We start from the raw sequence: 23,140 nt of genomic DNA, 5'->3' as shown, positions 1-23,140 counted from the left end.
CCCTGGGCACCTAGAAGGCTTGCTCTGGGGCCGCGGGATGAATGGGTGAGCGAGCGCACAAGTGGGCCTGGCAGAGGCAGGTTCTGGATGTGCTGCTGGGGTCACAGGATGAGAATTACCCTGATCAGGGTCGAGCTGCGTGCTTCCCAGGGAGCCGGGGAGCCCGACAGGAACACCCCCACCCCACGCAAGTTCTCGGTCTTGCCATCTGACTGCCTGTCCGCCTGCTCAGGGTTCCCACAGCCCCTCTGGCCCCACTCGGGGTGGGTTGCAGCCCGTGGGCCTCTGGTGAGCCCTAGGTTGTAGAAAACCATCCTGTGAAATTGATTAAAAAGAGGACTTTGGGGCACTTCTACTTAAGATAGCTGTTCTGCCCAGGGAGGATTCCTGAGGTCACTGAGCTTTGCCAAGACCACTGCTTCCTATGTGCCTGACCACCCTGGTCACGCCCTCCGTTCCCCCACTCCGGGCTGTCTGCTGCGGGCATTGAGCCGAGTCCACTCCCAGTCCTGGCCACCAGGTGGCAGGAGTCGCACAGCCCAGCTGTGTCCAGGGGGAAGTGTGAGGCCCAGACCCCCGTGAGGCTCCCCAGGGAGAAAGTGTGGGGTAAGATCATTTTGTAAGAGAATGGACAGTTCTGGACCTCACAGCCAGGTTTGTGGGTCTGAGAAGGGGCAGGGTATTGTGGGCAAAGGTCCCGGCAGAGAAGGGGTGACGAGGTGCAGGGAGGAGGGTGGGCGGCTGGTCTGTGGATGGGCGGTTTCTTCCGTTCTCTGCTGTGTCCCCAGTGCAGGGCTGTGTTGGCACAGCAGGGGCTCAGTGAATGCTGACAGGAGAGGGTCCTGTACTCCCAGCCCAGTATCGGTTCCTCCAAGTGTCTGAACAGCTGCTCCCTGAGGGCCTTGGCGCCCCCAACTCCCATGGGTACCCTCAACACCAGGCCATCTGCTCCTGACCCCTCTAATGCCCTCACCCAGCACAGTGCCGTGGTGAGTGGTGCCACGTGGCACAGGGTCTGCTCTGCAAACACACGGAGCAGAGGTTGGATCTGGCCACCCAGCTGCTCGGGGCCCAGGAGACGAGTTCTGGAGCTGTTCCCTCACAAAGCCAAAGCCCAGCACGTGGGTGCCGGGTGCCACCTCCTCAGCCCCTTGCATCCCAAGGGCTGGTGGATGCAAAGTAGAAGCGCTAAGCCCAGGATGCCTTTCCTTCCTAAGCAGGCACCCAGGGCCAGAGCTGCTCCCTCGGTGGGGGTCAGGTGTGCTGGGGGGGAGTCAGGGGCTTCCAACGTGGACAGCACAGCTTTTGTTTGGCTGTGAGAGGCCCTTCCCTCAGTGGTCTAAGATCCCTTGAGGGAACTCCCTGGAGAGCAGGCCCAAGCCCAGCGGCTAGGAGGCAGGAGGCTGCCGGCCCTCTGCGGGGGCTCCACGTTGGCTCCTAAGGTTTTAGCAGTGCGAGGCCTGGGGCCAGATTCCCCAGGCTTCAGATCCCAGCCCCGCCAGGTCCCTGCTTAGCTGGGGCCAGGTACTCGGCAGACCCCTCCCAGAGTCCAGCTAATGACACCTCCTTCCCGCAGGGCCAGGCCGCAGCGTGGCCTGCTCCCGCCGTCACCATCCTGAGGTTTGGAAATAACGGGGTTCTCCAGGAGTCGGGGGCCTTGGGCTTTGGATCCCGTGGCTGCTCCCGCTGTCACCTGCTGGGAATAGCCTAGTGGAGCTGGCCTGAGGGCACCGCCCCCAAACACTGCCTGGACAGGCTGCGGACTGTCCTCTGGGGAAAAGCCGTCCCCATGAGCTCAGCCTCCTAGGAGCAGGGCCAGGGTTTGACAGAGCCAGGAGCAAGAGGGAGGGCTCTCTATACATCTGCAGACCCGTGGGCAAGCACCCAACACCACATTTTCTAGAAAACCTAGAGCTTGGCTGGCGCTGTGGCTTAACAGGCTAATCCTCCGCCTTGCGGCGCCGGCACACCGGGTTCTAGTCCCGGTCGGGGTGCCGGATTCTATCCCGGTTGCCCCTCTTCCAGGCCATCTCTCTGCTGTGGCCCGGGAGTGCAGTGGAGGATGGCCCAAGTGCTTGGGCCCTGCACCCGCATGGGAGACCAGGAGAAGCACCTGGCTCCTGGCTTCGGATCAGCGAGATGTGCCGGCCGCAGCGGCCATTGGAAGGTGAACCAACGGCAAAGGAAGACCTTTCTGTCTCTCTCACTATCCACTCTGTCAAAAAAAACAAAGAAACAAAAAACCTAGAGCTCTTCTGAGTGACATAAACAAGTCTGGTTCCAGAAAGTGTGGCATGAGCAGGAGGCGGGGTCTTCGCTGTGACCGGAGAGGCACCAGACTTCCCTGCTGCACCTGCTCACGACGCAGGGGCAGGGCCACGGACTCAGGTGCTTGTGGGCATGTGGAGACCCTGGCTGGGGCCTGAAGAGCTTAAACCAATCCCTTAAGCTCCCAAGGTGTGAAGGGGGAAGGGAGCCGCGCCCCCAGCTACAGGGTGGAGGCCAACAGGTGGCTGGAGGTCACAGACCAGGGCAGGCACAAAGAGCAGCACCTCGGCTCCAGGTGGCAGCAGGCTGGGCCTCTGGGGGAGGCCATGGCCGCTGGACAGGTCTGGCCAAGCTGAGGAAACCAGGGTTCTGGTGGGGGGTGGCCAGAGTGGCCTAGCAAGTGGCTAGATGATGGGACACGGGTGATGCCTCCCCTTGCGACGCCCATATCCCGTATCGGAGTGTCAGGTTAAGTCCCGGCTGCTCTGCCCCTGATCCACCTGGGAAGGTGAGAGCTGAAGACCCACGCACTTGGGCCCCTGCTCCCCACATGGAAGACGCAGTTGGGATTCCCGGCTGTTGTGGGCATTTGGGAGATGAACCAGCAGATTGCAGCCCCTCTTCTCACTTCCTGTCACGCTGCCTTTTAAATAATTTTTAAAAAAATGAGACATTGCCATGAACGTCCAACTCTCAGAGGTAGGCAGTGGGCCCAGAGCTCTGTTAGGACTCGTATGCAGAGGTACCCCCCATGTGTCCCCAAACCGTAAGGCCCATGCGTCGGGGGCTACAGGATGCCACGCCAGGCCAGCGTCAGTGCAGTGGGTACAGCAGTGACTGGGTCAGTGCCACAATCGGGCACAGCCCACCCACAGGCCTCAGCAAGCTTGGCTGTCACACGGGGTGTCTGTGTGGGAAGGCAGCACCCCACCCTGCGGGCCCCAGCCCGTCAGGTCAGCAGGAGGGGCAGTGACCAGGTCTGTCTGCTCCGGCCTTCCCGAGTCTTGCGTGACACGGTCTCCCGGGGCCCGCTTGTGGCGCAGCTGGTCGGGCGGCCACCTGCTACTCCAGCATGCCGGATCCAAGCGCTGGGTGGAGTCCTGGCTGCCCTGCTTCTGTTCGAGCTTCCCACTGTGCCCGGGAAAGCAGAAGACGGCCCAAGTGCTGGGCCCTGCACCCACTTGGAAGACTGGCTCCTGGCTTCAACGGATGGACGATTCTCCGCCTACCTTCCACCTTGAAATGAGAAATCTAAAGAGAGCAGTGGGGGCTGCTCCTACCCGAGAGGCCCCCGGCTCTCCTGTCACAGGCACAGGCCTCTGGCACCTCCCCCGCTACCACACTCAAGGCGCCGTGAGTAGATGAACAGGTGGGGCAGTGACCGACCGGGCCTTCAGGCCCCAGGCTGGGGGGGCAGGATGGTGCAGCAGGGCCGTGCTCGCAGGGGCGTCCTGTGCTTTGGAGGATGTTCATGGCACCCCTGGACACAGTGCCCTCCCAAGTCCTCCCCAGACAAGGCCAACTGTCCCCGAGCCACACTGCCACCGCAGTACCTGGTGCTCGCCCCACCCTGCCCCCAGGGAGCCTCAGGCTGGGCTGCTGCCGAGTGTTTATTGTCACGACTGTACACGCCCGCTGGGTGTCAGGCACTGGGCAGGAGGGGCCGCTGCTCGTCGTCGCCCGTGTCGCCGGGAGGGAGTTCGTAGATGACACACAGGGAGGAGTACAGGCAGCCGAGGAAGGACACGAGGCTGGAGAAGTACATCACCCCGCTGGCACTGCCCACGGCCGAGGTCAGGGGCCCCAGGACCAGCGAGACCAGAATCTGGGCCAGGAAGTACTGGCAGCTGAGCAGGGAGATGTCCATGCCCATGCCCCGCCGGGTGCCGTCGGCGCTGGACCCTGCGAACTGACCCAGAGGAACCCCGTCAGCCCAGGCCGCCACGGCTGCCACTCAGGGCCCTGTTCCCTGCGGGCCCACGCCAGCGGCAGCACGCTGGCTAGGCTGGACTGCACAGTGTCTGTGCTGGGCGGGGCGGCCACGGTGGGGACATCCAGGACGGTGGAGAACGTCCCCAACTCCCAGGGCCCAGCGGGCAAAGCGGAGCCTTGGGCCTGAGGTGCAACCTGCCCAGCCCCTGCGTCTCGAACTCAGGCCCTCCCCCTTCAGCTCCAGGCCCCACGGGACCCACCACTGAGCAGGCTTTTTGTGGAGGGACAATGGGGAGGGGTGTCAGGGTCCCCACCTTACGCCACACATGCCCCCAGGCTGCGGGGTGCGGACCACCCAGAGGCCAGGGTGCACACGCGGGCAGGGCTGCTGGCTGGGAGGCGAGAGAAGCCTGAGCGCTGAGCTGGCCCAGCCCCTGCAGGGAGCGCCAAGAGCAGGCTCCACGGGAAGTGGCTCTGGGCACCGTGGTCGCCCGAACCCACGGCCCAGATGGAATGGGAGTGCCCAGGAGACCCCGTGGCCGCCACTGTCGGGACTGGCCACTCAGTGCCGCCCTCTGCGGCAGAGCAGGCCTCTGACCTGGACTTGCACGTCCGTTACTCAGAGGACGCGGCTCTGGGGCTCCAGAGAACCGATGGGGACAGCAGCCACCGAGATTCAGCCCTTGTGGCCACTGACCATGGCAGAGCCTGGGGGGCTGTCACAGCCACGCCCAAAGACCCCAGAGCACCAGGAGGTTTTCCTATGAACAGTACTGGGGGGGGGGGGGGGGCTAGGACGCCTGGGTTTGCTTCCTAGCTCTGGCTCCTCTCCCCGGCGTCCTGCTAACACCCTGGGGACGGCAGCTGATGGCTATGACTGGGTGCCTGCCACCCGAGGGAGACCGATGGAGGGCTCAGCCTCAGCCTGGTCCAGCCACCGCGGGCACCTGGGGAGGGGCCCAGGGGATGGGAGCTCGCTCCGTCTCTGTCACTCTGTCTCTCTTCTTTTCAAATATATTCTTTAAAAATACAAAGAGAAACGAAGAGAAAAAAGTACCACGCGCAGAGACTTGTCAGAGACACCAAACTTCAAAACAAGTTAGGGCTGGGCCTGGGAGGCGTGGCCGAGGGGAGAGGGGAGTAAGAAGCCCCACCACCACGGGGGTCGTCCCGGGCAGGAGGCAGCCGCACTGGGGCTCCCACGTGGCCTTGAAGAGGGAGGGGGCGCGGACCCGGCTCCACAGGGACAGCCCTGGACGTGGCGGGGCCAAAGCGGTGGTGCTGAGGCCGTGGCGACCCCCTCGGGCCCAACACCCGGACAGGCACCCCCACGGGGACAGCAGGCGGGCTCCTGCTCGGGCCCGGGGCCTGCAGAAATGGCTGCTGCACACGTGGGTTCAACACGCTGACTCGTACACGTGAAATGGTGAGTCGTGAGGTTTTTTCGGCTCTTAGAAAATCTCCCTGCCGGACAAATTCCCACATCGGTTTCTGAGCGGTTCGGCCTTCCGCGCTGCGCTGGGCCCGGCCCTGGGCCTGGGCCTGCCTTGACTGACATCCCGACTGTGCCGCGGGGCTCACGTCCATCCTGCATTCCCACACCGCTCTTCACTCAGAGGGGCAGGGAGGGCGCCTCCTCCCCAGGGCCTGGGGCGGGGGGTCCTGGGGGTCCCGCGCGTCGCACGCGGGCACTCACCTTCTTGCTCTGGTAGTAATCGCAGAGCAGGGAGTAGGGCAGAGTGCACAGCGTGGAAAACAAGATCCCGTAGGTTACGCACAGGGACAGGACCACGTAGAGGTTTCTGGACAGCGTGGCCAGCCCGGTCCCCAGGCCGAAGGCGAGATAGGCGATGAAGTAGAGGGTGCGGACACTCAGGAACTCCTCCAGCTTCTCCAGGATTGCTGTGGGCCCACGCGGGTGAGCGACCCCCGTGGCCCCGGGCACTCAGCCTCCCTGGACCGCCGTCGGGGCTGACCCCGGAGCTAGCGGTGGTGGGCACCCAGGACACGGCAGTCTGGGAGGCTGGCAGGCCCCGGGTGTCCCTGTCCACTGCCAACCCCAGCTGGGTCCCCAGGGCATCTGTGGGCAGAGAGGTCTTTGGGCTGAAATACCCATGAGGCCCACGGAACTCTGCACCTGTGTCATTACTGTCCTGTGTCCCCTTCCACACTGGGGACACCACAGCCCACCGCCTGGCCGCCAGCATTCTTCCCAAGACAGCAGGACGATGTGGCTCCAAGAGAACTGGGCTGCGGGCCATAAACACCCCGTGCCTGCCATAGCCACCGGCTGAGCTCTCAGCACGGCCCCGTGCCTGCCATAGCCACCGGCTGAGCTCTCAGCACGGCCCCCGCCCCCAGGCGGTGACTCGGCCACTGAGACGGGACACCCAGCCCGGGCCGTCCGGCCAGCTGCCTACTGCTGCCTGGCCCTGGAGTGAACCAAACATGCGCGTTCTGTGGCTCGTGAGAATTCCGCACCACTCGCCTCTCAGAGTGACGGCGCGCTGGCGGGCGCCTGGCCCTCCCTGGTGGCCCCCAAGCTGCGAGGGCCCCGGCTGTGCGGCGACAGGGACCGCCCAGCTGGCAGAGCCAGAAATCTCTCTTCCCTGGTCTTTCACAGAGAGACCCCGCACACATGGCCAACCGGGCTCCCCCGGGGCCGGCACCCTGGGGGCTGCTGTGAGCCGGGGGCTGCTGTGAGCCGTCTGCTTCCCGTGCCCCACGGTCACCCAGGCACAAAACCTCAGGGTCGGCTCAGACTCTGGCCTCTGCCCACCCCGCAGTTCCGTGAACTCGCTCTGTCCTCCTCCTCCCCGTGGGCAGCCATTCCACAGAGCCGCGTGGGCGGGCCGTGGGCAGGGCTGGCAGGCCTAGGAGTGGCTGGTGGTTCATCCCCGGGGCCAGGGCTGGCCCAGACAGGCATGCACACGTCCCCTCCGTGGGCCACCAGCTCTCTGAAGGCCCGAGGGCCTCTGCCTCCTGCAGCCGGGCGGCTGGCGAGAGCCCACGGGAGACAGTGTGTTCCCCCGGGGGCGGGCCTGGTACCTGAGTAGAAGGCGGCGCTGAAGGCGTAGATGCACAGGCCCCAGCAGCCCATGGTGACGCCGCTGCTGTACTTCTCGTAGGCCTCCGACGTGTGCGGGGCCTTGGGGTCCCCCTGGAACACCACCTCGCCCATGAAGTCCGTGTAGAAGAGCAGCATCCCCTCGAACGACAGCCACCCTGGGGCGGGGCGAGAAGGGGGCTGAGCCCGGAGCACCGGCCAGGGCCCTGGAGCCGGAGTAGCCAGCGGTCTGCAGGTTCCAGAATTCAAGAGCTGCCCAGAGGGGCCGGCGCTCTGCTCGGTGATTAAGCTGCCGCCTGCAGCGCCGGTTCGAGTCCCGGCTGCTCCACTTCCCATCCCGCTCCCTGCTAACCCAGATGGAATTCCTGGCTCCTGGCTTCTGCGGCCATGTGGGGAGTGGGCCAGTGATGGGAGATCTGTGTGTCTCCCTCTAACTCTGCCTTTCAAACAAACCTTAAAACAAAGAGGCCCCTAGCACTTCACCACCTGGAGCCAAGCTCTGGCATGCACTGGGACGCTGCCGAGGCGCTCGGGCTGCCTAAGCGGGGGTCCCCGGGCCCGGGCGGCTCCTCCCCAGAGCTCTGAGAAGTGGGTTCAGAGGTGTTCCGTGCACTTCCCGGTCAGTGTTATTGACGTCCCATCTATCTGGAAGGCAGAGCGAGCTCCTCCCCCGGCTGGTTCACGCCCGGGCCAGGCCGAGGCCAGGGGCCGCTCTGGGCCGCCCACGCGGGTGCAGGGGCGCAGGTAGCGGAGCCGCGGCCACGCACGTGGGCGGCCCAGGGCGCGCGGGCGGGAAGCTGCGTCTGCCCGGCCCTCCCCGCGTCCTCGCACGGAACGGCGAGCGAGCCCGCGGGCCCAAGGCCGGGGCCGCAGATGTCAGGCTCCCTGCCCGCGGCCGCACGGCCCTCTGCAAGGCCACGCCGACCGAGGCCGCCTCGCTGGCCACCGCAGGGGCGCCCACAGGACCAGACGCGGGGAGCGGGGAGTGAGGGCTTCTCCACTGAGGCCAGGCCTCGCGGCGGCTCCGCCACAACCGGACACAGCCGCGGCCACCGCTCGGCCGGGGCCCGTCGCGGGCACGCGGCCCCCACAGAGCCCCGGATGCTCGGCGCCGGAAGTCGCATCGCGGGAGCCCGGATGTACACGCCCACGGGGCGGGGCCGAGCGCTCACCCAGGAAGTGGTTGACGCAGAGGCTGCGCAGCGCGCGGGGCATGTGGCAGATGGTGGCCCAGAGGCGCCTGGCGGACAGCGGCGGCTCGGCCTGCTCGGCGGAGCCCGTCAGCTCGCTCTCGTACTTCACGCCGTTGAGTAGGATGTTTGCCACCTGCAAGGGAAGCCGGGCACCAGCCTCAGCGGGAGGGAGGCAGGCAGCCCGGGCACAGCGCGGAGTCCGAGGTCCAGGCGTGTCCACGGAGAGCGGCCGCCCCGAGGCCCGGCCGGACAGGTGGGCCTCCTGTCCCCGGGGGCCGGGCAGCGCCGCCCCCTGACACCCCCGTGACCAGCGCTTCCTCCCGGGGACCCTTCCCCAGTCGCCCTGCCCGGGTCGGCCATGCGGGGCGTAGACGTGTGCGGGGCACTGCCTGAGCCCGGGTGGGCTTCTTCCCACTGCACGCGGGGGGCCGGGGCACCGGCGGGGCCGAGCGGAGGGAGATTTCAACCGCACACCCTGAGGTCCGGGTACAGGCGGGTGCGTCCCTCCTGGGTCGCCCAGAATGAGGGCGACAGCGCAGCCTTTGAGGATAGCGGCTGCCCGACCCTCGAGGTGTCCCGGCCTGCAGACCCGGGCCGTGTGCACCCCTGGTCTGAGCAAAGCCGGTCAAAGGCCCGGCGCGGGCTGACCACGACCGCAGACAGCTGCTCCAGCACCGGCCAGCTCGGACCGGACCGCCCCTCCAGCAACGGCCTGACCACGGCCCTCCTTACTTAAAGGAGCCTCCAGTCTGACCTTTGCCTCCGCAGAGGCCGCTGACCCTGAGGACCGTGCATCTGGCTCGAGATGGCCGACGGGGCCGCCAGCAGGGAGGGCCCGGCACCACTCGGGGGTCTTACGTGTCCCCTCTTTCAGGGAGACTCAGAGCCACGCGGCCGAACGGGCCCTGGCCTGGCCACTGCCGAGTGCCGGGAGTCGGCCCTGGCCCGAGTCACCTTTGGGCAAAGGTGGCGCGGTCCAGGAGCTGCACCTGACCCAGAGCCACCCGTGCCTCGGCGGCTGGGACTTGCGGCTTCGTCGTCTGGGCCACCAGGAGGGGACGCCGGCTGCTGCCCCTGCCCGCTGGCCGCCCCGGCAGGTGCACCCACCTGTTGGCTGAAGGTCACGTTCCTCCTCCTGCTCGTGTCCGGCCCCCCTCCTCCGGCCGCGTCCGGGAGAGCCAAGGTCTGGGGTCTCTTGAGGATCCCAGATGACCGAGGCTTGGGGGTATCCAGGGAGCCCACCCTTAGAAGGTCTCCGTCTGCGGCCAGGGCGCCCTCCGCCCTGTCCAGGAGGCCCCGGTCCTGGCGGTAGAAGCCGTCGGGGGCCCGGGGGAAGCTGACGCTGAGCGGCTGCCTGGGGGCGCCGCCCGGCATGGCCAGGTAGGGGTCCTGGGCCCCCGTGAAGCAGTCGATGAGGACGCTGTCGATGTGGGAGGCGCCGAAGGACGAGGCGAACTCGTTGATGCCGGTCAGGGAGCTGTCCCTGCTGACGAAGCTGCCGTACTTGGGCGTGAGGGGGCTCAGCGGGGAGATGGGGCTGGAGAAGCTGGCGTAGAAGCTGGTGGCCGTCTGCGCGGGCAGGGGGTCGCCGGCGCCTTCCTCCGGCGGGGCGGGCGGCGACGGCGGCAGCGGGAGGCTGGGGCTCTTCATGGCCGTCCTCTTCTCGCCAGGCGGCCGCAGGGGCCGCTCGGGGATGCTGACAAGGGTCAGGACGGTGGTGACGCTCAGGGTGATGGCGGTGAAGATGTAGATGACGCGGAGCTGGCCCCCCAGGGCCCTCCCGAAGCGCGTTTTGTCCCAGTGGATCCCCCCGACCACGTATCCAAACCCTCCTCCGAGACCTGGGGAGAGAGACAGGGCAAGAGCGCCCTCCTGCGGCCAGGCAAGGAGCCCCTGGGGCCGGCCGCACCCCGAGCTCCCCACCGAGGGTGTCCCCGCCCCTGCCCTCCAGGCACCTGCCACGCCCCTCCTGGTGCTACCCTTGAGAATAAAAAGTACAAATAATACGTGGTGGGGGGGGAGGAAGGACTCCCACACCTGGGAAGGCTGGGCGTGGGCGGGGCCGAGGCTGTGTTCACCGTGGACACAGGTGCGGCGGCCAGGCGGGGACAAGGAGGAGCCTTCTTGGTCACTCCGGAGGCACACGTGAAAGGCTGAGCTGGGCAAGCGGAGGTCTGGCTTTCCCCAGGAGCGGACAGGTGGGGGGTAGCCCCTGGCGTGTGGGGGTACACTCCAGGAGTGGACAGGTCAGGAGGAGCCCTGGCGTGTGGGGTACACCCCAGGAGCGGACAGGTCGGGGGGAGCCCCTGGCGTGTGGGGTACACCCCAGGAGTGGACAGATCAGGAGGAGCTCTGGTGTGTGGGGGTACACCCCAGGAGTGGACAGGTCAGGGGGAGCTCTGGTGTGTGGGGTACACCCCAGGAGCGGACAGGTCGGGGGGAGCCCCTGGCGTGTGGGGTACACCCCAGGAGTGGACAGATCAGGAGGAGCTCTGGTGTGTGGGGGTACACCCCAGGAGCGGACAGGTCGGGGGAGTTCTGGCGTGTGGGGTACACCCCAGGAGTGGACAGATCAGGAGGAGCCCTGGCGTGTGGGGTACACCCCAGGAGCGGACAGATCGGAGGGAGCCCCTGGCGTGTGGGGTACACCCCAGGAGCGGACAGGTCTGGGGGAGCCCCTGGCGTGTGGGGTACACTCCAGGAGTGGACAGGTCAGGAGGAGCCCTGGCGTGTGGGGTACACCCCAGGAGCGGACAGGTGGGGGGGAGCCCTGGCGTGTGGGGGTACACCCCAGGAGCGGACAGATCGGGGGGGAGCCTCTGGTGTGTGGGGTACACCCCAGGAGCGGACAGGTCGGGGCGAGCCCTGGCGTGTGGGGGTACACCCCAGGAGCGGACAGGTCAGGGGGAGCCCCTGGCGTGTGGGGGTACACTCCAGGAGCGGACAGGTCGGGGCGAGCCCTGGCGTGTGGGGTACACCCCAGGAGCGGACAGATCGGGGGGGAGCTCTGGCGTGTGGGGGTATACCCCAGGAGCAGACAGGTCAGGAGGAGCCCTGGCGTGTGGGGTACACCCCAGGAGCAGACAGGTCGGGGGGAGCCCCTGGCGTGTGGGGTACACCCCAGGAGTGGACAGGTCGGGGGGAGCCCTGGCGTGTGGGGGTACACCCCAGGAGCGGACAGGTCGGGAGGAGCCCTGGCGTGTGGGGGTACACCCCAGGAGCGGACAGGTCGGGGGGAGCCCCTGGCGTGTGGGGTACACCCAGAGCACCTGCTGGTCAAGGGCAGACTCCTCACCAGTAGGAGGAAGCCGGGGAACCTGAACCCACCTCCCAGAGGGCAGAATGGCCAAACACAGCTGCACCCAGAGATAAACCAGATCCACATGATGGCTGCAGAGGGGGCTGGGATGTCAGGGACATGGAGCCAGCTGTATACACACGCATGTGTCAGGGACACTGGAGCCAGCTGTATACACACACACGTGTGTCAGGGGCATGGAGCTGGCTGTATACACGTGTCAGGGACACTGGAGCCGGCTGTATACACACACACACCTGCGTCAGGGGCATGGAGCCTGCTGTATACACACACACGTGTGTGTCGGGCACTGGAGCCGTCTGTATATACATACGCGTGTATCAGGGACATGGAGCCGGCTGTATACACACACACGTGTCAGGGACCCTGGAGCCGGCTGTATACACACACGTGTCAGGGACCCTGGAGCCGGCTGTATACACACACGTGTCAGGGACCCTGGAGCTGCCTACATGCACACACGTGTGTCACAGACTGGGGCCAGCTGTATACACGTTAGGGATGCCTGAGCTGTCTGTACCCACAGATACACATCTAGCAGTGGTTTGACGGTACTTCCACAAGTTCACAGAAAATGGATTTGAAAGATAAGCTCACTTTAGTGCAAAATATTTTAAAATTCACACATATGAGGGATCCTCAAAAAGTTCATGGAAATGCATATTATGAAATAGCTATGTGTGGATTTCAAAATGTTTCTGAACAAAATAAACTTATAATTCCATTATCCATGAACTTCACATTTTTTTAAAAAAAAAATTGTGTGAAAGAGAAAAAGAAGGAACCAGTGAATCCACTGGTTCACCCCCAAACAGCTGCAATGGTCATGGCTGGGCTGGGGGCAAAGCCAGACCCAGAACACGACCCAAGTCTCCCAAGTGGGTGGCAGGGACCCAGTTACTTGAGCAGTCACTGCTGCCCCCCAGGGTCTGTGGGCACAGGAAGTTAGGGCTGGAACCTGGGCACCGGGATACGGGACACAGGCATCCCGGAGAGCACCTGGCCCCCGCCCCACTCTGCACCTGCAGCTGCAGGGACGCTCACCTGCCAGAAGGGCGTGGATGTTCAGGCCCCGGTCCTGGTCCACGGGGCTGCACACGTCCATCATGTAGGCGTGGCTGGGGTTGTCAGCCGAGTCTGCGCTGAAGTCCATCAGCACCACCCCGCACACCGTCAGGAAGATGCCCCACTTGTGGTTGGCGGCCGTGTCGGCCAGGGCTGCGCCGATGTCTCTGCCGTTCAGCAGGAGCGAGAGGCCCAGCAACGCCCCTGGAAGCAGAGGACGGTCGTCAGGTGCACAGGCAGAGCAGCTCTGTCCCCAGCCGGCCACCACGAAGTCCAGAACCTGCAGGGCCCAGGATCTGCGTTTACACTGAGCTCCGAGCAGAGCGCACGGACGGCGCCCTGCCGGCACGTCAGCTGTTTGCACACGGCCAGGACTTTCTAGTTCAAGCACTGAAGCCACCAGGTGAACTTCATTCATTTGTTAAAGAGAAGCCAAGCCATCTACTCTCACAGCTGACTGGCCAGGCTGGGGGCGTTCCCAGGGCAACCGGCTTAGCTTTTCCTAACAGGAAGCGTTTTTGTTTTTGTTTTTTCCGTTTTATTTCCATGCCGAAACAACAGACCTATAGCCAGGACAAGTATGAAAGGGCGTCTCCTTCCAAACCTGGAGGTACACCGGTCACTCCACGCACCCAACAGCGGCTGCAGCAGGAATCCTGCAACAGAGAGGCCGCACGCACTGAGACCCAGCCTCCCGACGTCCCGCGGCGCCCCCGTGTGGCGAGCAACCAGATGACGGCCTGCAAAGCCCAGACTCCTGGCCCCTGGGCAGCTCCTTAAGGCACCCAGAAATCCCAGGGCCTGCCAGACCCACATCACTTCAGGCTTTGCAGGACGGGCCTGTGGCACGAGACGGCAGTGGTCTGCTCAGCTGTCTGGAACTTGAAATCAGGGATGGGGTCGGCCACACCCATGTCTTCCCCCCTTCACGCTTGTTCTTCTGATACCCCCCACCCCCACCCTCAGCTTCTGGAAGTTTCTGGAGGCCATCCAGCACCGGGCTCACCGAGGATGGGGCTGATGAACCACACCAGGCTGTAGAGCTGGTCAGGCAGGCCCATCTGCAGGAGCACCGGGGTCACGTACGCCGTCTCCATGGCGTAGCTGAACTCGATGCCGAACAGGATGCAGCCGTTGAAGAGCAGCTCCCGGAAGGACCTCTGGGGGTGCAGCTCCCCGAAGTCCACCAGCTCGATTGGACATGGGGTATTTGGAGGGGGGGGCGGAGAGGGGCGGATGCACTTCCTCCTCTTGGGGTGTCGCTTGAAGTTGTTGGCCCGGTGGCTGAGGTGCCGAGTCACGGAGCCCACGGAGCCCGAGACCTGCGACCTCCACAAGTCCTTAGGGGCCACGCTGGGGAAGAGGGCCTCTCCCGGAGGGGTGCCGCTCGCCGCCGGTGCGGTCATGGTGGGGAGGGCCTGCGAGGGAAGCCGGCGGGGGACCACGGTCACTTTGGCCTTGGACCGCCCTTGCAAGGGCCTGCCCCTGCATCCAAGAGGGACACCTTTCTGGCTCTCATTCCACCCCCGGAAGGAGAGCTGTGCTCCCCGGATGGCCCAGGGCCTTTTCCCCAGCCCATGGGCACCAAAGCCCGATGGCGCTCCCTGGGAGAGGACGCCCAGGCCTCAGGCCCCCACCTGAAACCTGTAGGGGCTGTGCACCAAACAGAAGCTCCCGTCTGGAGGGCAGGCACAGGACTGCCGCGAACGCAAGAGCAGCCAGCAGCCCAGCGGCTCTCTGAGCCCCTGAGGACGCGGGGCTGTCTTAGCCTGTGGCCCATTTCCAGGGCTAATTTTGCTCTTCCCCGAAGGTCTGCAGGGATCAGAGGGGAGGAGAGACCAGACGTGGGACAGGGACACCTACAGGCACCCTGAGCTCCCCAGGATGGAGGGTCCTGGCCCATCCCCTTCACTGGGAGTCAGTCACAGAGGTCCCCGGGAGGGGTCCACGCCCTGCCTTCCAGCATCAACATGTCACAGGAGTCCTGACTTACAGGGGTGGTGAGTGCTGCCACTAGAGACTAAGAACCAGTGAGGGTGAGAGAGGTTTCCAGCGCTGGCACTGCGGCACTGCAGGTTAAAGCCAGATCCTGTGGTGCCAGCATCCCATATGAGCACTGGTTCAAGTCCCGGCTGCTCCACATCCGATCCAGCTCTCTGCTATGGCCTGGGAAAGCAGCAGAGGATGGCCCAAGGGCTTGGGCCCCTGCACCCATGTGGGAGACCTGGAAGTGGCTCCTGGCTCCTGGCTTTGGCACAGGCCATTGCAGCCATTTGGGGAGTGACCAGGGGATGAGAGGTCACTCTGATTCTCCTCTCTCTAACTCTGCCTTTCAAATAAATAAATACATCTTTTAAAAAATAGATTTTCCCTCCACCCTCAGCTTAGTTTGGAGCAATTTATATATATTTAAAGATTTATTTACTTATTTGAGAGGTAGAGTTACAGAGAAGGAGAGAGAGGTCTTCCATCCACTGGTTCACACCCCAAATGTTTGCAATGGCCTGGGCTGATCCAAAGCCAGGAGCCAGAAGCTTCTCCCGGGTCTCCCACGTGGGTACAGGGGCCCAAGCACCTGGGCCATCTTCTATTGCTTTCCCAGGCGCATTAGCAGGGAGCTGGATTGGAAGTGGAGCAGCCGGGACTCAAACTGGTGCCCATATGGGATGCCGGTGCTGCAGGCGAGGCTTCATCTACTGTGCCACAGCGCCGGCCCCTGGAGCAATTTTCACAATGCCTGTGACCTAAGCAAAAAATGAGCAAGTACATGACCTTCACCCCCTCCCCTCTCCCTCCTCCACCCCTGCCCTGTGTCCACGGGAGACCCACTCCTGAGCGCCCGACTGTTTCTCACGACTTTGAAATTCATCCCGACTGGGCATATGAAAGGAGTGGGTTTCAGTGCGCTGATGTGTGTGTGTCTGTGTCAGTCGCTAGGGAAGGAGGCAGATACAAACATCAGAGGGGCGTTCTGGAATTGTTTGGTTTCTGACATAGCCCATCCCACTGGCCTCGCAAAAAAAGCAATTCACAAAATTCCCTTGCAAGTCCTTCCCGGGGACAGCCTCCAAACCAGGCCAGCTTTCCCAACGTGGGGAGGTTTCCGGAAGACGACACTTGTCATCAGCCGAGACAATGCTAGAGGCTTTCCTGCAAACCCAGCTCCCAGCTTCTGAACGAAGGCCCTTATTGCTGGCGTTAACTTTGGGCAGCTTCCTTACACATCATGCTACCTTTGTACCCAAAACTCCCCCACTGTTCCACCCACCCAGGGGTCGTCCTCCGCGTTAGAAGACCCCAAGGGTGGAAACAGTCAGCTCTAGGGACACGTTAGCAGGACTCAGAACATCGAGTGAGGCCAGTGACCCACCCACCCTCCATCCACCCATCCTATTAATTCACCCATCCGACCAACAACCCCCACATCCACCCTTGCAAACACCCACTGCCCCACCCACCCATCCTCAGCTGAATACTGAGGACCAAGATGTGGAAGCCCTAGGGGCAGAAGCAAGGCAGACTTCGGCCCTGGCCTTAGGTAGAAAAGTAGAGGAAGGCATTGCCAAAGTTGTGGGGGTCCTCTGTGAGAGACACGGGGCAGCACGCGGGCAGGACGGGCTGAGCCGAGAGGGCAGACGGCAGCTGATGCTGGCCGGACTGGGCGCCTGGCTAAGAGATGGGTTTTGTACCCAGGTGTTAGGAGGTGACCCGGCCAGACGGCCCACTTCCTGTCACCTCTACAGATCATCCCGTGCCCATAGAGAAACTCTCTCTTGTAGCAGGAACAGGCCTAGGAACTATGCAGACAACTACTCCTCATTTCAGATGGAATTCCCTTCTGAGGCCCAATCGAGATGCAGACTTCAAAGACACTAAGCTTGCTATGTCCCCACGTTCCCGCTCTGGTGCGCCCGAGAGTGGGTCATCTTCCTCCCAAAGACCCAGGGAGCCGTGAGCACCCCTGGGCATCACTCAGCAAAAGCCCAGGCGGACAGTGCAAGAGCCGGGGCAGGGCCTCGGCACAGGTGTGCGGAGAGCGGGGCCCTGCTCTGCCCCGAGCCTCCCCATCGGGCCCCAGCACTGAGCTTCACCCTGCAACACGGACCTGCGCACACTGCCTCTGAAGACTGCCGTCACTTTGCAAAGAAGAACCAGGGGCCCGGTTTAGGAAAATTCCTGCTTTTAGCAGCCTATCAGGGAATATGTTTTTGACAACAGGAACCTTTTTGACCTTATTTAAAACACTACATACAGGCCGGCGCCGCGGCTCACTAGGCTAATCCTCCGCCTTGCGGCGCCGGCATACCGGGTTCTAGTCCCAGTCGGGGCACCGATCCTGTCCCGGTTGCCCCTCTTCCAGGCCAGCTCTCTGCTGTGGCCAGGGAGTGCAGTGGAGGATGGCCCAAGTGCTTGGGCCCTGCACCCGCATGGGAGACCAGGAGAAGCACCTGGCTCCTGCCATCGGATCAGCGCGGTGCGCCGGCCACAGCACGCCTACCGCGGCAGCCATTGGAGGGTGAACCAACGGCAAAGGAAGACCTTTCTCTCTGTCTCTCTCTCTCACTGTCCACTCTGCCTGTTTAAAAAAAAAAAAAAAAAACACTACGTACAAGGAGACAGCCCATTTTCTACCTGCTGTGTGACGGCTTCACCACCATCTCCTCCACGCCAACCACGAGACAGCCTGGCAAACGGAGGCCGCACCTGCCCGCCTGACAGCCCTCCAGCGCCTCAAACGGATTTAAACTTGAGCTTGAAGAGTCTTCACTGAGGGTTCATTTCAACTTTAGGGATCAGTATCATTTCCATTTAAAAATATGTTTATTAAAGGCTGTCATGGGTACAGTGGCTAACACACCTCTCCGATGGCTGCGTTCCATTGCAGGGTCCCTGGGTTCCAGTTCCAGCTCCACTTCCAATTTCAGCAACCTGCGAATGCACCCTGCGAGGTAGCAGCTGAGGGCTCCAGTACCTGATGTCCCTGTCACCCACGTGGGAGACCTGGACTGAGTTCTGAGCTCTTAGCCTTGACCTGGCCCAGCCCCAGCCCCAGCCCCAGCTGTGGTGGGCGTTTGTGGAGTAAACCAGCAGATGGGAGATCTCTGTCCATCTCTGTTCTCTTTCTGTATCTCTGCCTTTCAAATAAATTCAAAACCAAACCAAGCCTGTTCATGAAAGTTTCTAATAAGAGGAATTTTTAAAATGCTTTTTAAATGGGTGAAAGGGAAATTTAAAATAATGAAAGAGTGGGTCAGCGCTGTGGTGTAGCAGGTAAAGTTGGTTCAGTGGGTGTTGGTTCAATTCCTGGCTGCTCCACTTCTGATCCAGCTCTCTGCTATGGCCTGGGAAAGCAGTAGATGGTCCAGTTCCTTGGGCCCCTGCACCCACGTGAGAGACCCGGAGGAAGCTCCTGGCTCCTGGCTTCGGATTGGCGCAGCTCCGGCCATTGCAGCCAATTGGAGAGTGAACCAGTGGATGGAAGATCTCTCTCTCTCTCTCTCTCTCTCTCTCTCTCTCTCTGCCTCTCCTCTGTGTAACTCCGACTTTCAAATAAATAAATCTTTAAAAAATAAATAAAATAATGAAAGAGAATTTTTAGAATCTTAAAAAAAAGAAATATTTGAGAGGGAGAGGGCAAGGGAGAGAGAGCACGCCCTATCTGTGGTTCAGTCCTCGAATTCCTGCAACGGCTGAGATTGGGCTGGGCCAAAGCTGGGAGCTGGGGACCCAAGCCAGGTCTCCCTCGTGGACGCCAGGAACCCAAGCACCTGAGCCACCACTGCTGCCTCCCAGGGTGTGCGTCGGCGGGAAGCTGGGGCCAGGGTGAGGGGTGGGCCGTGAACCCAGGCTCCCAACATGCAGCTCGGGCTCCTTAACCATCGGGCCAAACGCCCCCGCCCCCCAACAGAATTCTCACGTGCAATGCAAAGGTGCACCAGCTCACCTGTTTTGCACTGGGCGACCGTTATTGGACCCGAAGGTTGTATGTGGGCCCCACAGAGCTTCCAGAAGACAGGGACACAGAGGACGCGTTGTAGGGTGTGTGTGCGCTTTGAAAGGCCAAGGAAAGAGCTCTTCCCTCTGCTGGTTCACTCCCCAAATGTCCACAGCAGCCGGGGCTGGGCCAGGCTGAAGCCGCCAGCCAGGAGCTCAGTCTGGGTCTCCCACGTGGACGGAAGGGACCCAGCCCGGCCAGCCGTCCTCTGCCGCCTCTCAGCGTGCGCGTTAGCATGGAGCTGGATCAGGAGCCGAGCAGGCCCGCAAACCCAGGGGCTCTGACTCGGGGTCGGGGGTCTCAGCCGCCACTGAACTGCGGAGTCCGCCGCCCCCCCGGATGTTTAAAGTAAGGAATGCACACTTGGAGGCTGACTGTGCTACAGGTGCTCCCGGGGCGAACGCTGGCTGGGAGTGAGCAGGTGCGTGGCCATGCCCCTACAACGAGCAAAAAGGACTTCCTCGGGTCCCCGCCGCACCTCGCACCACGCAACTGCCTTCCCCACTCCGCCTCCATCCAGCCTCAAAGGCAATCCTGGAAGGGGGTCTTCCTGGACCACGCGAGAGCCCTGTGGACTGGCGGGGGGGTGGGGTGGATTTAACCAGCTGTCGCCGAACTGGGTGGCCTGTTTCTCTCCGCACAGGGCCAGGGGCCTCCTCCCTCGGAGGGCGAGGCCCTGGCGACCCTGGGCTTCCTGGGCACCTGGCTACCTCCCTGCGGGAGCCGGGAGCAGCGCGGCGCCCTGAGTCATGGCAGAAGTTCCTTCCCGAGCATGCCGCCCGCGGCCAGGGACTCAGGACAGCAGGGGCCCCGCTGCCCGCCGGGCCTGGCCTTGCCCAGGGTGCAGCCTCCGGCAGGAGGTGGACCGGAAGTTGGTGACACCTGCCCAGGTGGCCAGGGAACAGGCCTCGGGCTCCGTAAACACACCCTGAGCCGGGAGCGAATTCCAGGGCGTCCTGGCCCTGCCGGCCAGGGCGAGATCACCCGGCGGCCGGCGGCTCCCCTGCGCTGGGCCCCAGGGGTCCGCACGCAGGGGCCCAGGCGGGGCTCCATCGCGGTCCAGGGAGCCAGACAGGAAGAACAAAGGTCCCCGTGCCAACCTGGCCCGCGGGCCCCCGGCCTGCGACGCGGGAGGGGACGGTACCTGTGCGTGCAGACGGGAGGCATCCCCTCGCGAGGCTGGGCTCCTGCCCGCCCCCGGCGCCGCTCCGTCCCGGCCTCGCCGCCCCCGGCCCGCCGCGGCCGCTGCAGCATCACCCGCGGGCGGGGCCGTGACGTCACGGCGGCCTCGCGCCCGGGCCCGCAGAGCGGCGCTCACGCGGCACCGCCCCCGCCGCGGCGCCGCGCACCCGCCCCGGCCGGGCCCCGCCGCCTCGGGGGCGCTCGGGCTCTGGGCTGCCGGGGGCGCTCGGGGCCCGGGGGCGCTCGCGGGCTGGGGGCGCTCGCGGGTTAGGGCCGTCGGGGGCGCCCGCGGGCGGGGGGCGCTGGAGGTTCTGGGGCGCCCCCGGCATGGGCTGGGGGCGCTCGGGAGCCGGGGCGGGGCGCTCGCGGGTCAGGGCCGTCGGGGGCGCCCGCGGGCGGGGGGCACTGGAGGTTCTGGGGCGCCCCCGGCATGGGCTGGGGGCGCTCGGGGGCCGGGGCGGGGCGCTCGCGGGTCAGAGCCGTCGGGAGCGCCCGCGGGCGGGGGGCGCTGGAGGTTCTGGGGCGCCCCCGGCATGGGCTGGGGGTGCTCAGGGGGCCGGGGCGGGGCGCTCGCGGGTCAGAGCCGTCGGGGGCTCCCGCGGGCGAGGGGCGCTGGAGGTTCTGGGGCGCCCCCGGCAAGGGCAGGGGGCGCTCGCGGGTCAGGGCCGTCGGGGGCGCTCGCGGGCGGGGGCGGGGGCGATGAATAATCCGTGCTTTACCTGCGAGCAGGGTGCGGTGAGCCCCGCTCCCCCGCCCGAGTGCTGGCGTCGAAGGGGCTGGCAGACCCCGCTGGCCGCAGGTGCAGCCGGCGCGGGCATGCGGCAGTGAACCTGGCGTGGGACGCAGACAGGGGCTCCCAGATCAGCCCCCTGCTGACCGGACGGTGTGTCCATCTCCAGCTTCAGGCCAGGCAGGCGCAGACCCTCACCGAGACCCCTTCCTGCCCTGTTAGGAACCGCCCCGACCCCCAGACGACCCCACCGGAGCCTGCAGGCGCAGCTGGGCTCTGAATCCCCCCCCCCCAACCCGGGAAAACGCAACCCCGATCCGTCCTCCTTGGGGGGCCGGGCCGCGGGACCCCGCCTGCCTTGTGCTCCCCTGTGCTGGAGCGGAGCACCCCCCCCCCCCCCCGGTAAACCGCGTGTGGTTCGCACGTGGCCTCCTGCCCATCCCCACTGCTGGCACCACCCGAGGAGAGCAGGTCCTGCCCGGGGCGGCGACGCGGGGGTTTGGACACACGCTGGACAGGCACGCAAGGTTAAGAGCTGTGCGGGGCCATAGCGACCCCCTGAGCTGGGGGAGGTCCAGGGGAGAGGAGGCGCGCGTGCTCCTGCCCAGGGCGGCAGGTGAAGGTGGTGTGACCCGAGCTGGGACGGGACTGAGCCTGCACAACCCTCCCCGCAGAAGTATGTGAGGGGTGCGGGCGTTAAACTGCGTGGCCGCTCGGCGATGTCCGGGGCCGGCGTTGGGACACGGCGGGTTCAGCCGCTGTCAGAGCTCCGGTTCAAGTCCCGGCTGCTCCACTCCCAATCCTCTCCCTGCTAATGGCCTGGGGCAGCAGCAGGGACGACCCGAGTACTCGGGCCCCTGCACCCACATGGTGACCGGGATGGAGTTCGAGACTCCATCCAGGCTTTAGCTGCGCTCAGCCTGGCTGTTGTGGGCATTGGGGGTTGAACCAGTGGATGGACGATCTCCCTCCCCCCTCCCCATTCCTTTGCCTTTCAAGTAAATAATCTTTTTTAAAAAATTCACCTTTATTTATTTATTTATTTATTTATTGACAGGCAGAGTTAGACAGTGAGAGAGAGAGACAGAGAGAAAGGTCTTCCTTCCGTTGGTTCAACCCCAAATGGCTGCTATGGCCGGCGCTGCGCCGATCCGAAGCCAGGAGCCAGGTGCTTCTCCTGGTCTCCCATGAGGGTGCAGGGCCCAAGCACTTGAACCATCCTCCACTGCCCTCCCGGGCCACAGCAGAGAGCTGGCCTGGAAGAGGGGCAACCGGGATAGAATCCGGCACCCCAACCGGGACTAGAACCCGGTGTGCCGGCGCTGCAGGCGGATGATGGATGATTAGCCAAGTGAGCCGCGGTGCCGGCCTCAAGTAAATAATCTTTAAGTGAATAAAATATTTATTAAAACATCACAGGGGCTGGCATTGTGGCATAGCAGACAAAGCCACTGCCTGTGACGTCAGCATCTCATATGGGTGCTGGTTCAAGTCCCAGCTGCTCCACTTCCAATCCAGCTCCCTGTTAACGCACCTGGGAAAGCAACAGCAGATGGCCCGAGTGCCTGTGACCCTGCACCCACATGAGAGATCCCGATGAAGCTCCTGGCTCCTGGCTTCGACCTGGCCCAGCCCCAGCTGGTGTGGCCATTTGGGGAGTGAACCAGCAGATGGAAGATCTCTCTCTGTCTCTCTGTAACTCTGCCTTTCAAATAGATACATCTTTTTAAAGAAGATCATGTACACAATGTATTCTTCTGTCATGTTGTACACGATAAATATACACTAGCTTTTTTCTTGTTGTCAATTTAAATAGTCCCCAGAGAAGGCAGTTAGGAAGCATGGGCCCGGGAGGTGGGCGATGTCGCAGTTTTTAAACTGGGCTGCTGGTGAGCCCTCACGTGGAGGATGCCATGTGAAGAAAGATTTGCAGGCGGTGAGGGTCTGGCCATGCTGACATCTGGGAGGGGGGAAAGCATGTGCAAAAGGCCTGGGGTAGGAGTGAGCTGGGCTGAGCAGAGCAGCGATAGCTCAGAGAGTCACACGGCTTGTAACGAAACTGTGAGCCCAGGAGGGTGACCGGGCAGGCAGGCGGCTCTGTGCAGTGATAACGGGGCTTTGGGAGGCACACTCGGGCCCAGTGGGGACAGCAGTGCGTTTTGGAGAGAGGGGTCGGCTTGTTCAGAGCGCAGGCTACACAGGACAGGGCCTGGTGAGCACGAAGCTGCAGGATGGCCTGAGGGGAGGGGGTGGACGCAGGCTGGAGGCCTGCCTGGAGGAGGGGCCTCAAAGGGTGTCTGCAGGAGGCTGGACGAAAGGAATTGTATGTATTCTTTCTTTCTTTTTTAAAAAAGATTTATTTATTTATTTGAAAGAGTTACACAGAGAG

General features: G+C 63.7%; 1 protein-coding gene across 3 annotated transcripts; it reads right to left on the bottom strand.

Moving 5' to 3' along the window:
- Positions 1-3,554: 3,554 nt before the first annotated feature.
- Positions 3,555-20,046, bottom strand: SLC45A1 (solute carrier family 45 member 1). 3 transcript variants are annotated; one of them, XM_062190372.1, is made up of 9 exons: positions 19,984-20,046; positions 13,851-14,262; positions 13,408-13,500; positions 12,824-13,048; positions 9,568-10,301; positions 8,440-8,593; positions 7,249-7,425; positions 5,897-6,102; positions 3,555-4,177 (listed from the first exon to the last, which is right to left on the bottom strand). In XM_062190372.1, exons 2-9 carry the CDS (start codon positions 14,248-14,250, stop codon positions 3,911-3,913), a joined length of 2,256 nt encoding a protein of 751 aa, XP_062046356.1. In that variant the 5' UTR covers positions 14,251-14,262; positions 19,984-20,046; the 3' UTR covers positions 3,555-3,910. The 3 variants fall into 3 exon arrangements, with proteins under 3 accessions (XP_062046356.1, XP_062046357.1, XP_062046358.1); XM_062190373.1 differs by lacking the exon at positions 19,984-20,046 and adding an exon at positions 17,703-17,739; XM_062190374.1 differs by lacking the exon at positions 19,984-20,046 and having other exon boundaries at positions 13,449-13,500; positions 13,851-13,881.
- Positions 20,047-23,140: the final 3,094 nt, after the last annotated feature.

This window comes from Lepus europaeus, chromosome 5 (assembly GCF_033115175.1).
Source record: "Lepus europaeus isolate LE1 chromosome 5, mLepTim1.pri, whole genome shotgun sequence".
Lineage (NCBI taxonomy): Eukaryota > Metazoa > Chordata > Mammalia > Lagomorpha > Leporidae > Lepus > Lepus europaeus.
This window is presented reverse-complemented; position numbering and strand designations above follow the sequence as displayed.

What these genes read in the sequence shown, in the direction of transcription:
- SLC45A1 (XM_062190372.1), bottom strand. Translation starts at nt 14,250, where the DNA reads ATGACCGCACCGGCGGCGAGCGGCACCCCTCCGGGAGAGGCCCTCTTC. An exon ending in GTTCATCAGCCCCATCCTCG is followed by an intron (nt 13,501 to 13,850) that starts GTGAGCCCGGTG and finishes TCTCTGTTGCAG; the next exon opens with GATTCCTGCTGCAGCCGCTG. An exon ending in ACGTGACCTTCAGCCAACAG is followed by an intron (nt 8,594 to 9,567) that starts GTGGGTGCACCT and finishes CTTCCCTTGCAG; the next exon opens with GTGGCAAACATCCTACTCAA.